The sequence below is a fragment of the Alnus glutinosa genome, chromosome 7 (genome assembly GCF_958979055.1).
Source record: "Alnus glutinosa chromosome 7, dhAlnGlut1.1, whole genome shotgun sequence".
In the NCBI taxonomy this organism is placed as follows: domain Eukaryota; kingdom Viridiplantae; phylum Streptophyta; class Magnoliopsida; order Fagales; family Betulaceae; genus Alnus; species Alnus glutinosa.
This window is the reverse complement of record NC_084892.1, coordinates 2,536,234-2,549,379: the sequence shown is the minus strand read 5'-3', so window position 1 is coordinate 2,549,379 and position 13,146 is coordinate 2,536,234. Positions and strand designations below refer to the sequence as shown.

The following is a 13,146-nucleotide window of genomic DNA, read 5'->3' as shown; positions in this document are numbered from 1 at the left end:
CATGATGATTTTTTAGCGTATTATGTTTATTGAGTAGTTTTTTTATTACTTTGTGTAATACAAAAAAGATAACACTATTATATGGACAAAAATTTCCTATAAACCGGTTTGTAGGAAATTTCTTATAATCCACATATAAGATTGACATGTGTCATTTGAAATGTGAGAAGCATATGTTATTTAAATAGCATGTACTTCGTAAATGCTTTTTTAATAGCATTAATTAAAAAACATATGTTTCTCACATGTTTAAATGATACATGTCTTTTTTAAATGTGAGTTGTAGAAAATTTCCTATAAACCAATTTATAAGAAATTTTTGTCCCTATTATATTATATTAGTGTTTTTCAGTTTTCATTTTTTATCTATATTTTATATGCTTCTCTTCTTCCTTTTTTTTTTTTATTATTTTATGAAATTGAACTATAAGGAAGAAACCGCGCATAATACAGGTTACGAGCTAGTGTTATTAATATAGAAGTTGTCGTCGGCAGCATCATCTATTTGCTGGAATTATTTGAAGCTCTACCAGATTAGTTGATTATGACTTCAACCAGTTAAATTGATGAGGTTCTTGTTCTTCCTTGTCTAATCATAATTAATGATCTCGAAAATCAGAAGATCACATCTTTGTATAAAATTTTAGAGAAAGGAAATCAATGTAGATAGAAAATATTATCACAAGCGCAGTCGAGAAAGGTGTGTTTTTCCACTTTTATTGACTTCGGGTTTCCATTGTTTAATGGTGTCTTTAGTGTTCGTCTGGAGGTAGTCAAATAATGAAATGTAGAAAACGCAGGCTCCTTTGTGGCGAGTTGGGCGATAAACAAGATTCATCATCTTGGCTCCTATACCACCTTTTACCTTTTTTTTTTTTTTTTTTTTTTTTTTTTTTTTTTTTTTTTTTTTTTTTTTTTTTTGTAATAAATGAACTCTGATAAGAAATATCAAGAACGGCCAAAAGTAAAGGAAAATTCTTGGGGTAGTTTAACTTTTGCTGCAATACTCTTACATATTCACGTGCTAGTTTACATTAATTGAAAAGTAGTGTTAACACAGATTTTTACATGACAATTTACATTTTGAGTGACTAATGCGATAAGTGCCACATAAACCATGACAAGGTAGTTTAATTTGTAAAAATAGTAAATGTTTTATAGACCGACCTCGTATCAGTCTGTAAGAGTCTTGTAATACCCTTGCTAACAGGACTTTATTGGAATTTATATACATATAAACGAATATATACAAACATATATACGTGTATATCAATATGCGTGTCGAGTAATGTTAATAATGTTTTACAATTAAGGGAAAAATGAAAAATTGATCCATGTTGTTTGGAGTTGTTACAAATAGCCCTATAAGGTTCAAAAAGTGACAAAACACTCTACGAGGTAAGTAAATAAATAAATAAATAAAATGGTTTTTACCATTAAAAAAAGTTGATAAAATCCATTATGTGCCACATCAACACCCATCATATCGTGATAAGTGTCACTTATTATAAAAAATAAAAAATAGTTAAAAACAAATATAAACATATACATATACATACATATTACATATATATATTAAAACAGAGGAGGTCCTCTCTTTTTTTTCTTTTTTTAATCTTCTTCTTTTGTTTTTTATTTTTTATTTTTCTTTTAATTTTGTTTTTGTTTTTGTTTTGTTTTGTTTTGGTTTTGTTTTGTTTTGGTTTTGTTTTGTTTTTTTGTTTTTGTTTTGTTTTGTTTTGTTTTGTTTTTTTTTTTTTTTTTTAGGGAGTGTTTCGTCATCTTTTTGTTCGTAATACTTGGGCATGTAAATTTATCCGGCTCACTTCGCAACCTTATATAGACCAAACATATATTTACAGTTTAAACCCTCCGATGAAACTGTTTTAACGTTGGCAGACAAACGCTGTGTAATTAATTCATGTTGAACAGGACTAGCAGATCGATCTGGATGAGTGGCACTAGTTTAGGGAGTAGTAAGCATTGATGAACAAGTCTCTTGCTTGATTAATTACTTCATTTCTCACATTTCCCTTCACACATGGAATGAATCTAGCTGGTCATCACCGGACTTAAAAGATCCAAAATCTAAGCCACCATATCCTCAAAATCTTAAACAGATTACTATCTCCTCTCCCCCTTTGCTCATGATCAGTCAATAAATCTCATTCTTCAGCGTACCTTTCGCGCACACAGAGAGAGAGAGAGAGGGGTAAATACGTAGCATCATCACGTACAGAAGCAGAGATACCTATATATATATACATATATATAAGCTCTCTTCTCTCTATCAATACCAATTAAGCCACCCACAAGTTTCAGTTTTGAGATAGAGAGAGATCGAGAAAGAGATTAATGAATACAACGAAGATGTTCCAAACTCTACAACAAATGCTTGTGCTGATTCTCCTTCTCGTAACAACGACAGTGCATGGATCAAATGCCCATGAAAGAAAGGTATGTACGTACATCCAATCATTCTGGGGGGTTTGTATTCTGTTGAGGCACCAGTGATTGATGAACTAACATGGGTGTATGCTAATTCGTGACGAACAAAAAGGCATACATTGTCTACATGGGAGAGCTGCCGGAGGCGGAAACTTCTGTCATGGACGACCACCACAACCTGCTTTTGACGGCAATTGGAGAGTACTAGTCAAAACCTTAATCTTCTGTCATATCAATACTGTTAGATTGTTTTTTTTTTTTTTTCCAGTGACCAATTATTAATGATCATCATCTCATGTACTAGCATTAATATTTAATGTTTGCAGTCAGAAAGTAGCTAGAGAATCCAAAATATATAGCTACAAAAAGAGCTTCAATGGGTTCGCAGCCAGGCTATTGCCCCACGAAGTAAAGAGAATATCAGGTGAGATTATGACTCTCAAGATTGATGTGATATTATAATTTCCTCTCATATTATATATATACGCTTGCATTGACTGCCAGATGAAGAGGGAGTGGTATCGGTGTTTCCAAACACATTGCTCAAGCTTCATACGACAAGATCATGGGATTTCTTAGGAATGCGAAAAACATTTAGAGGAGGAAACCGCAAAGTAGAGAGCGATATCATTGTTGGCCTCTTGGATACAGGTTGATAAACTTCTTCTTTTTCCCCTACCCATCCCTGACATATATATACAAAAGTTTCTTAATTTCTCAAATGAATTGAGAAATATGAATCAATATTTATTATTATATATGTAGGAATTTGGGTAGGTGCTCCCAGTTTCAGCGACAAAGGCTATGGGCCTGTTCCAGCTAAATGGAAGGGAAAATGTGTTACGGGTGGCAACTTCACTGGCTGCAACAGGTAAACTTCCAGGAGGAAATGATAGGAAAAATGTTCGAATGAATATTTTAACACATGAACTATTTAATTGAAATGATATAATTTTTTTTTATATTGGGTTTATAAACTGGGTTGGAGCAAAAGTCCGAAAATAATATTCAAATTCAAGATATGCATTTACAGCGATCTCATGTGTTAAATAATTAGTTATTTTAAAAGCTTAAAGGCCATAGAAAATAAAAAATTTAACTATTTAATTAATATTTTAATATTGGATATTATGGTTGTAGACTACTTGTAGTAATGCCATGTTAATAATTAATTTCTAAATTAAACCTAGTTTTTGTAACTAAATTAAATCTAATATATGATTATGCGTTCCTAGCTTGTGCATATGTACATGCAGGGATGTAAATATGTTGTCATTCAAGTTTAAAATTAGTGAATACTGGAAATTTTTCTATACAGTAGGTGTAGAATTTAGAATTTTTCTCATTCTTTTGATCATGAAACATGGGCAGAAAGGTGATAGGTGCAAGGTACTCCAATCTAGAGAACCAAGATCCTGGTACGGTGAATCTTAGTCCAGCCGATGACGATGGCCATGGCACTCACACTTCCTCCACTTTAGCCGGAGTACATGTTAGGGGAGCCAGCCTCTACGGCATAGCTAAAGGCACGGCACGTGGTGGCGTACCATCGGCGCGCATTGCTATGTACAAAGTATGCTGGACCATGGGTTGCAGCGACATGGATCTCTTGGCAGGGTTTGATGATGCCATTGCTGATGGGGTCGACTTGATATCGGTCTCTATAGGTGGCCCCTCCAGGAACCTTTTTGAGGACCCGATTGCCATTGGAGCTTTTCATGCCATGAAGAAGGGGATTCTGACTTCATGCTCTGCTGGAAATGATGGGCCCTACACTTCAACGGTCCAAAATATTGCTCCGTGGATCATGACCGTTGCTGCCAGTGGCATTGATAGGCAGTTCAGGACGGTGGCCACTCTCGGTTCCGGCAAGAGATTTTTTGTAAGTCTAATTCATTATTTTCCATTTAATTTTTTAGATAATTGAGAATTTTTTTATTTAAAAAAAAAAACTTAGAGAACTCATTCAATTCGAATAATATACTCCCTCAATTTTTCAATCGACCTTTAAACTACTGAACTTTTGAACGACGTGATCGATGAAAAAATTTGAGTTAAAAGTCAAATTAAAAATTCAAAGGAGTAAATTCAAATCGAGCAAAAACTCATGGAGTTTTAATCAAAATTTTCATAATCTAATATAATATCATAAATGCAAATATATGATTTTGAACCTACACTCTACACTTAATAAATAAAACTAGTAACTTTAACACACTAATATTGTATTGTTTTCTCCATTGGTTGGTAGGGAATTGCGATTAACACATTTTCACCGAAGAGAAAGATGTACCCTTTAACCAGTGGAACCCTTGCAGCTAACAGTAGTGGAGATACCTTTGGGAATGCCAGGTATGATTTTAAGCTTGATTTTTGGTACTGAAGTTTAAAAGTTATCTACTTTCTTGAATTCTGATCGATTAACATGAGTGTTCGGGGTGATGATAGTGCTTGTGACTATGGGACTATAAGCATGGATAAGGTGAAGGGAAATATCGTGTTCTGCATGGGAAACAGCGGCCAGGATTACACCATCAAAGAGTTGGGTGGTGCTGGGGCAATCATGGCACTTGATGAACGGACAGATATAGCTTTCACCACTCTTGTCCCCGGGACCTTTGTCCTCCCCATCGATGGCATAAGGATTGAACACTACATTAATTCTACCAAGTAGGTTTGATTATAAATGTCAAAAAAAGCGTTTCCACTGCATGTATTTACCACTGAGCTCTGTTTTGGGATGAATTAATTGCAGAAACCCTCAGGCTGTAATAGAAAAGACCAAAACTTATAACATTAGTGCTCCCTTTGTGGCTTCTTTCTCGTCCAGAGGTCCTCCATCAATCGCCCTCAACATCCTTAAGGTAAAATCTCTCTCTAATAGGGATCCCAGCAATTGAGCTGCTTGAATTACATGCAACCCGGGCTCACAAAGATGAGTACTGCAGCCTAGAGTTTTGCAGCCCCTCTCTTTGTGGAATTGCTCAAATTACGTGCAATTCAAGTAGTCAATTATAGGGAATCCCGGACAGGCTAAGGTTGCTGCAGCCCCCCCTCTCTCTCATGTACTAATTGTCAATGGACAGCCTGATATCGCTGCACCAGGGCTAGACATATTAGCTGCTTATTCAAGACTGGCAACAATAACAGGGGATCCAACTGATAAGCGGCATGCTTTATTCAACATAATATCAGGAACATCTATGGCTTGCCCTCATGCTGCAGCAGCTGCTGCCTATGTCAAGTCCTTCCACCCTGACTGGTCACCTGCTGCAATCAAGTCTGCTATCATGACTACTGGTGAGGCCTCCTAAGCTACATACAGTGAATTAAGTTTCTAAATCCATTTAAAAATATTGATGAAATTCTTGCTCATACCTAGACTAAAATCAGTTTCTAAATCTATATTTTTGTCAACTCCTTGATTTAGCCACACCTATGAAAATCAAAGAAGTGGAGGCCGAGCTGGGCTCTGGATCAGGACAGATAAACCCAATAAAGGCAGCACACCCTGGACTAGTCTATGACATTTCCATCAGCTCCTATATCAGATTCCTATGCAAACAAGGCTACAACGGCACGTCCATTGGGCTAATTGCTGGGGGCCACAAGAAATATGACTGCTCCAAGTTTCAGCCTGCACAAGGCACTGATGGCCTCAATTACCCTAATCTGCATACCCAGCTCAAGAAAAACAGTTCCAGAATTCTCGCCACCTTCCACCGGACTGTGACCAACGTAGGGCACGATAAGTCGGTGTACAAGGTGAAGGTGACATCACCAAGAAGTCTTTCTATCAGGGTTTTCCCAGAAACTTTGAAGTTCAACAGCTTGCACCAAAAGATGTCTTTCAAGGTTGTGGTGAAGGGCGGTTTAAAGCGGAATGAGACTCAAATAATATCGGCTTTACTAGAGTGGAAAGACTTCAAGCATAGTGTGAAGAGCCATATCCTTATTTATAGGCCATTAGAGTAGGTCTACTTCGGTTCTATTCATGCTTCTTGTAGGCTTGTAGCCAATTTCTTCACCTTCTATTGTCAGTTGCTTGGTAGTTTTCCAAGTGGTTCAATCTTTGTTGTGCGGTTCAGGATCAAATAAAGAAAAAGAACCACTTATTTCAACTCAACCTGTCTTTTCCATTCAACTCCAAGATCCTTTTTTTTTTTTCTTTTTTTCTTTTTTTTGTCAAACAGATATCTATAAGGGGTGTCAGCAAAGTTGCTTGACAGAAAGCTCAAAGCTACATATAGAAGGATTGAGGCTTATGTTTTTATCCAAGCAGTGCAATGGACAAAACTTGATCCACATACCTGTTGGTGCAACAAATACAACCCAGAGTGTCTGTAACGTGAGAGGATAGATTTCAAAGAGAATGCCTTGTTAAAAAATGCAATGCAGAATCCTGCAGATATGACAATAACCCTGAAAACAGTATGACTCAATAACGTAAGCTCAACCTTATTGATAAACTGTTCTCGCTGCAAAAAGGACTATAAGTCATTACGTGTGGTTACAAGAGGTCAGCACTCTGCTTTTCCTTCGCTGCCCTTCTCCAACTTAAAGCCCATCAAATGGCAGCTTTGTATGATTAAGAACGTGCTCATTTACTCACAAAACTTCCTAGAATAAAGCACTCAGAAAATAACACTCTTGAAGAATCCCTCTCATCTCTTCCTTTAAGTGTTTTCACTCGCATCACATCGAAGAATCCTAGAAGACAAAGTCTTGAAACTCGGTCAGTCTTAAAGATGGCCTCTGTTCTTTCAAAGGCCTTTTATGGTTACGATCAATTGTACTACACCTGGCAAATTCTCAACGATTTCTTTATAACTAAGCACTAAGCCCATGCAAAAACTAGGGACAAACGGTTCTTTTGATTTCTTCACCCAACTCTTGGCTATACAACTCAACAGCGCATCCGACATTGACGGCCATGGAGATTCTTTAGCTTTGTCAGTTCCTTTCTCCTCTTTCTCGCTTCGGCTGCAGAAACCACATCAATTAGCTTCGTACTTGGGTAACCGACTGATTCCTGCTTCTTTTCTGGCATAGCATTGACAATATGACAAGCAGTTGAAGGTGTTGCAATATTGGGAGGGTCATCTGATAGGGGCCTGCTCTCGTGCTTGACAGTAGATTCAGGTTGGGCACAATTTAGTGGTGGTGTAAAGAGCATTTCCTTGGAGTGAGCTCCTGTATGCTGACCGCCTCCATCCGGAGGGAATCCAACTGGGGTCTCACTTAGATCATTAGGAGGTCTGACTTCTGTTGAGCCAGAAGCTTCTGTCTTTACTTTAATGGGGAAAAAGCAATAGGGGTTCTCTTCATCTGAAACAATTTTTGAAGATGAACTAGCATCATATTGGTTACTATCAGAAGTTTCATCTTCTTTGTTTTTCACACCAATGTAGGGCTGAGGTTGGACTCCATTCCCAAGATCAGGAAGAGGGAAGAACCAAGGATATGGGAGTACATATAATGGGGTTCTTGGCCCATTGACATCCATGCGGTTTTCTTGTTCTTGAGAAGTACCAGGCCTACAAGTAGCACTTTGTCTCCCATGCAGTGATTGAACATGATTTGAAGATTGAATGATAGAAGGCCAGAAATCAGGCGTAAATAGAGGATGGTTATACCAGAGCAATGGGAAATTTGTAGATGAAGAGAATTCTGCAACATCAGCTGACTTTTGCTCCCATGGAGTTTCCTCGATCTCAGCCTTTATTGCCTTTGCCATCTGCTTAAATCGTAGAGCATGTCAAAACAAGTGAAAATTCTTTTAATATCAAACATCTCCAAAATGTGAACTTCAACTTACCTGTTCCTTCAAGTGTTTATTTGTGGTTTCCAAGGACTGATACTCTTTCAAAGCCAGCTCCTTTTCCTTCTCATTAGAAATGTCACGATATGGGAACAAATTAATGAGATGATGTTTAAATGATTTCAAGGGGTGGAAAAAAGATTACAACTACTATAAATACTACAAGAACATTTTTTTATACCACTTCCATACTACATGCCCTTGTCCATTAGAGAGAGAGGGAGAGAGAGAGAGAGAGAGAGAGAGAGAGAGAGAGAGAGAGAGAGAGAGAGAGAGAATAAGCTGTATAAGAAGATACTGATAATAGGGGACTATTCCCTACCCTTTTCAAACTTTCATTCTCCCATGCCAGATCGGCAGCTTTTCTGGTTAAATCCTCACATAGAGCCTGGACACCAGAAGAAAAAGGAAGAAGAAAATCTAATTTAAGTAAACTAACAATTTTTTTAGAATGTCGTGAATGCATCTATGTTGTAATTGCATTGTATTCAAGACTTGTAATTCGTTTAACTTGTCACTGCAGACAATGCTACTTGCATGGAAAATAAAGAATATGGATACATTGAAGTTTTTTGACATATATTTTTTTTGATAATTAATTTTTGACATATATATACTACAAAAATTGTGTCAAGTAAAGGCAAGTAAATTATTTCTTCGTGCCATGGAGTGAACAGTTCTTTAAATTCATTTATAATGGTTAGTTAATTATTTTGAAAAGTAAAATGTAGATAAAATGTTTTCTCTAATCGTTTAATAATTTTTTTACAAATTAACAATAACAATAGTTATACTTTTACTTTATGGCTACAACACTTTGACTTGACTAACAAAAAAAACCAATTTATGGTTCACCTATTTTAGGCACTCAAACACATCAGAATAACTTACTTTCTCTGTAGCTGTTAAACGTGAAGAGCCCATTGATTTGTATGACGACATCTATTTTCTATAAACCACTTTTCATTGAGATAAACAAGTAATTACATTTGGGCAGTTATCCCAAAATGAAAAACTAAAACATATGTTGCTAAAGAGCAGAACTTAAGAAAGCCCATTTTACATTGACTTGGGTGACCGTATTGGGTGCTGGATGCAGGTGCTTATCTTGGTATCAGATTTGTGTAATCCCCAGATTTTAGGACGCAAAGACACAGCTAAATCATTAAAACTAAAAAGTTATCTTGGTTGACTTCTATTGAATTTAGATCTTTTTACTAAACCAAAAGATCCATGCAAACCAAGGGACAGATTAGGAAGAAAGTCTCAAGGAACTTCTACACGCTAAGAAATGTTTTCCGAATAGCATAAAATCCCTTACTCATGTTATCAAATGTCCAACACAGGCACTTCAGGTACTTTGAAGTGTCCATGTTAAATAACTGAAACATAAGACTTAATAAATTAGTCAGCATCTAGATTACTACTAAGGCATACTGAGAACAGTGAAAACAGTGACAGTGGCAGATCCACTACTGTTGCTAGAGTTGTTTAACAAGGTAAAGTAAATTCCCAGTAAGAGGTGCTGCTTGGAGTATAATTATAGTGAATTTTCCCACTCCCATATGTTTTTAACACCCCAAGCTCAATTTGATCACCTGCCTGCAGCAATACTTAACAACTGTTCTTCACCTATACTAAGTATGAGGCTGGCAACCTTCAAGATAATCATTCTTTACGGTTAGTAGCTTACCTGCCTGCGGCGAATTGTCTGCCTAGCTGACTCTCTGTTTGCTAATACCCTGCGTATTCTCCGTTCTTCCTTTTCAGTCTAAACAGGAAAGTTTCAATTAGAAAAGCTGTAATAGAACGGCATTCCAGAGAAACAACATTTGAGAGCTTCAGTACCTCAGTTAAATTTCGTCTTGATTTGCGGAAACCAAATGACGTGTAACTTGTGGTGCAGTTACGAGTTGGAAAAGGCCATTCAGAATCCTGCTCAGCCTTCAATTCTGTTTTTCTGGGGTTCTGCTCAGTCTTTTCGGATTCTAACAATACAGTTGTGCACCTCTTTTCACATTGCTGCTGACTTACTACTGCTTGATCCTGCTATAAACAAAAATATTTCTCAAGTCCTGCACAAAATAGTGCGACTTGGTGACCCAAAAATGTTTAAATTCAAATGTCATTTGGTTGTCTAACCAAATAGAGACATATATAAATCTAGGAACCTAAATGAAAACAAAAGGGAGAAGCGAAGGAGAAATTCAAAGTAGTGTTTTGAGTGATGCACTCAACTCATGGGACTCCTTCCACATTCTATATTTGTCGTGTCAAGCACAATATTTCTGAAAATATTCGGAAGAAATTTCAACAACAGTCACTAACTTTGTATGTCTTATCAGCTCAATTTCAATATTCCATCTCTTATATCTATTGGCTTTGGTCTTGTAGCCCTTTATACTTCTATAAAAAAAAAAAAATCAGTTCGTTCGAGGTATGGTGTATCTCTACCTTCATTACAATAAAATTCCACACAGAATCACCACATTCTCATTTCCACTTCCTCTAAAGCTTTTTTGTCACATTGAAGGTGTATTATATAAAGTGTTCTCACATCATGTCAGCTTAAGCTTTTGAAATAACCGATAATTTAACGTGATATTAATGCAGAAGTCCTGTTTTCAAACCGAACTCTACATTTTACCAGCGACTCACTTAATTAACACGTGTTAGAATATAAATTAAAGGATAGATAAAACTTTGGAATCGGTGTTAATTTAACATTCATCAACTCAAAGAGACAGGTAAGAATATGTATTAATTCATGGTCCATTTTATATGCGTACTATTTTAAGCTGCAGAGTTTAATTGAGACAAGAACCAAGTTAGGATCCTCACCCACAATAGACAGTCAGACTCCCATATCACAAACACAAATATAGCATACCCAATAAGCTACCTCAGTCTCTGAACTCTCTCTCTCTCTTATTCCTCTAGTCAGTAAAGAGATTAAATTTACTACTTTTGGACAAGCAGAATCTTTTAATACAAAAACCCAAGACTTTTAGTGCAAACATAAAAAAAAATAAAAATAAAAAATAAAAAAAATAAAAATAAAAATAAAAATGAGAAAGTGACAGTTCCTAGTAATCTAAACGAACTAACCTCAGCGAGATCCGAAGAGCTAGGCACCGAGTCCACCACCCGGTTCAGCTTCAACGCCGAGTCACCCGGCGGCGACTCGCTCTTGACTCGCTTCCTGGCGCGTTTCCCTTTGCTCCCCCATTCCCTTCCACCACTCACTCGCACCGCCAAATGAGCCAAGTCCGCCAGAGCCTCCGCCGCCTCCAGCTCTATCCTCACCATCCGATCCGCCACGTCAACCGCCGCCGACACCGAAGACGACGTCGTGGAAACAGACGAGCACGACAACGAGCTCCACACATAACATCTCTCGGAACCCATAGCTAAGACACGGAGAGAGAGAGAGAAAGAGCTACTAGTGTTCCTTCAGAGAACAGCAAGGTATCGTACAGACTACAGAGAGAGAGAGAGAGTCTGTTTTTGTGGGTGCCGAAACTAGTTAGGCTAGTTAGCTAAAGCCCACAGAATGTATCGGGTCGCCACTTGTCACGCCAGCTCACGGCTAGACATCTTTGCTACTCGGGCTGAGGGATCCATAATCGCCACGTCTCAGTCGTGCCCACGTAGGCGATTTCGCACGTGCTAATCCTCGCACGTAAACAGTCGGTGTGGAGTTGAAGGACACGTGGGCTGTTCATTTAACAGCCAAGTGTGTTTTAGTGATTGTGTGCGTTTCAGTTCCACAGCGTTTTTGCCGGGTTTTTTTTAGGTGCGAGTGGATACGTGGTTGGGGGAGGACCAGAAAGACCTTTTCTTACATTTTGTAGAATATTTTTCCGTTTTTTTATTATTATTATTATTGTTTTATTTGGTACTATTGAAAGTTTTGGTTAAAACCGCTGCGTAAAATGATTTCTCTTTATATTTTTGTAAACTATTTTTTGCATTTAAATTTCTTATTCTCACTCGCACACTCGCTCGCGGAGTCGCAGGTCATTCTTCGACGCATGAGATGTCGTTGGCCAAAATTCTAACATCAAACAATTTAGGTCGAAACAAACAAGCTTTAGAGTAATGATATTCTTAAAAAAAAAAAAAAAAAAAAAAAATCAAACCAATTTATTATAATAATTTTATATTGGTTAATGTAGCATATTTTAAATGAATGACATGAAAAACTATTTAAAATATACTACCTTAATCAATGTGAAATAGGCGTAAAAAGTAACATTATTCTTTTATTTATCAAAAAAATATCTTAATTATTATTTTTCAATTAAGTGATCAAGTTTTTTCATATTAATATTTATGATTAAAAATTCTGTTTGGACAAGTAAATTTTATAAAAATAAAATGAGAAATTATATTTATTGTCGTGTAGTGGAAAAGACCAAGCTTGTCCATTGCACCAGGTCCTCATCCATTTATCTCGGTCTGTGTCTGTCTGACTGTCTCTACTCTAGACTCTCTACTATGGCCTATGGGAAAAGGCTGGGATTTCCTTATCTCGTACTGGAACACACTTCCAAAAGTGCAACCGTGGTTATCGGTTACAGCTTGTGCCCACTTGCTCCGAACTGGCTCGCTATTGGGCCACTTTCTCTGACGACCTTTTTCAAGGTCATCATCCAATATTGGTATAGGACTTGAACCTTGGGCTTGGCCGTTTGAGGATTCAAGTTTGGGCTTACTTTTTGTATTGGGCCTCTTGTGTAAGTCCATTCTATGTAGAGAACCTGATCCCACAAGGCCCAGGATTTTACCATGTATAATATAAAGTTTTCGAGGTTGGGCCACGTAAATTAGTTTTTTTTTTTTTTTCTTTGAGCTACAACAAGGGAAGGGGAGAG

General features: G+C 37.1%; 2 protein-coding genes across 3 annotated transcripts; one reads left to right on the top strand and one right to left on the bottom strand.

Moving 5' to 3' along the window:
- Positions 1-2,370: 2,370 nt before the first annotated feature.
- LOC133872631 (subtilisin-like protease SBT4.15) lies at positions 2,371-6,533 on the top strand. The gene is made up of 11 exons (XM_062310208.1): positions 2,371-2,457; positions 2,561-2,649; positions 2,775-2,872; positions 2,953-3,099; positions 3,214-3,319; positions 3,820-4,330; positions 4,700-4,800; positions 4,897-5,118; positions 5,204-5,312; positions 5,535-5,748; positions 5,879-6,533. The coding sequence occupies exons 1-11, from the start codon at positions 2,371-2,373 to the stop codon at positions 6,421-6,423; spliced, it is 2,229 nt and encodes a 742-aa protein (XP_062166192.1). The 3' UTR covers positions 6,424-6,533.
- A 274-nt stretch (positions 6,534-6,807) lies between these two features.
- LOC133873793 (uncharacterized) lies at positions 6,808-11,780 on the bottom strand. 2 transcript variants are annotated; one of them, XM_062311559.1, is made up of 6 exons: positions 11,378-11,780; positions 10,118-10,318; positions 9,963-10,040; positions 8,592-8,657; positions 8,267-8,332; positions 6,808-8,185 (listed from the first exon to the last, which is right to left on the bottom strand). In XM_062311559.1, the coding sequence occupies exons 1-6, from the start codon at positions 11,675-11,677 to the stop codon at positions 7,355-7,357; spliced, it is 1,542 nt and encodes a 513-aa protein (XP_062167543.1). In that variant the 5' UTR covers positions 11,678-11,780; the 3' UTR covers positions 6,808-7,354. The 2 variants fall into 2 exon arrangements, with proteins under 2 accessions (XP_062167543.1, XP_062167544.1); XM_062311560.1 differs by having other exon boundaries at positions 10,118-10,315.
- Positions 11,781-13,146: the final 1,366 nt, after the last annotated feature.

Bases quoted from the DNA above. Each gene is read 5' to 3' on its own strand.
- LOC133873793 (XM_062311559.1), bottom strand. From the start codon at position 11,677: ATGGGTTCCGAGAGATGTTATGTGTGGAGCTCGTTGTCGTGCTCGTCT. The intron at 10,319-11,377 runs GTTAGTTCGTTT...TTTTGTTTATAG, and splicing joins GCTCTTCGGATCTCGCTGAG to CAGGATCAAGCAGTAGTAAG. The intron at 8,186-8,266 runs GTAAGTTGAAGT...CGATTTAAGCAG, and splicing joins ATAAACACTTGAAGGAACAG to ATGGCAAAGGCAATAAAGGC.
- LOC133872631 (XM_062310208.1), top strand. From the start codon at position 2,371: ATGTTCCAAACTCTACAACAAATGCTTGTGCTGATTCTCCTTCTCGTA. The intron at 2,873-2,952 runs GTGAGATTATGA...ATTGACTGCCAG, and splicing joins CGAAGTAAAGAGAATATCAG to ATGAAGAGGGAGTGGTATCG. The intron at 4,801-4,896 runs GTATGATTTTAA...GGGTGATGATAG, and splicing joins GATACCTTTGGGAATGCCAG to TGCTTGTGACTATGGGACTA.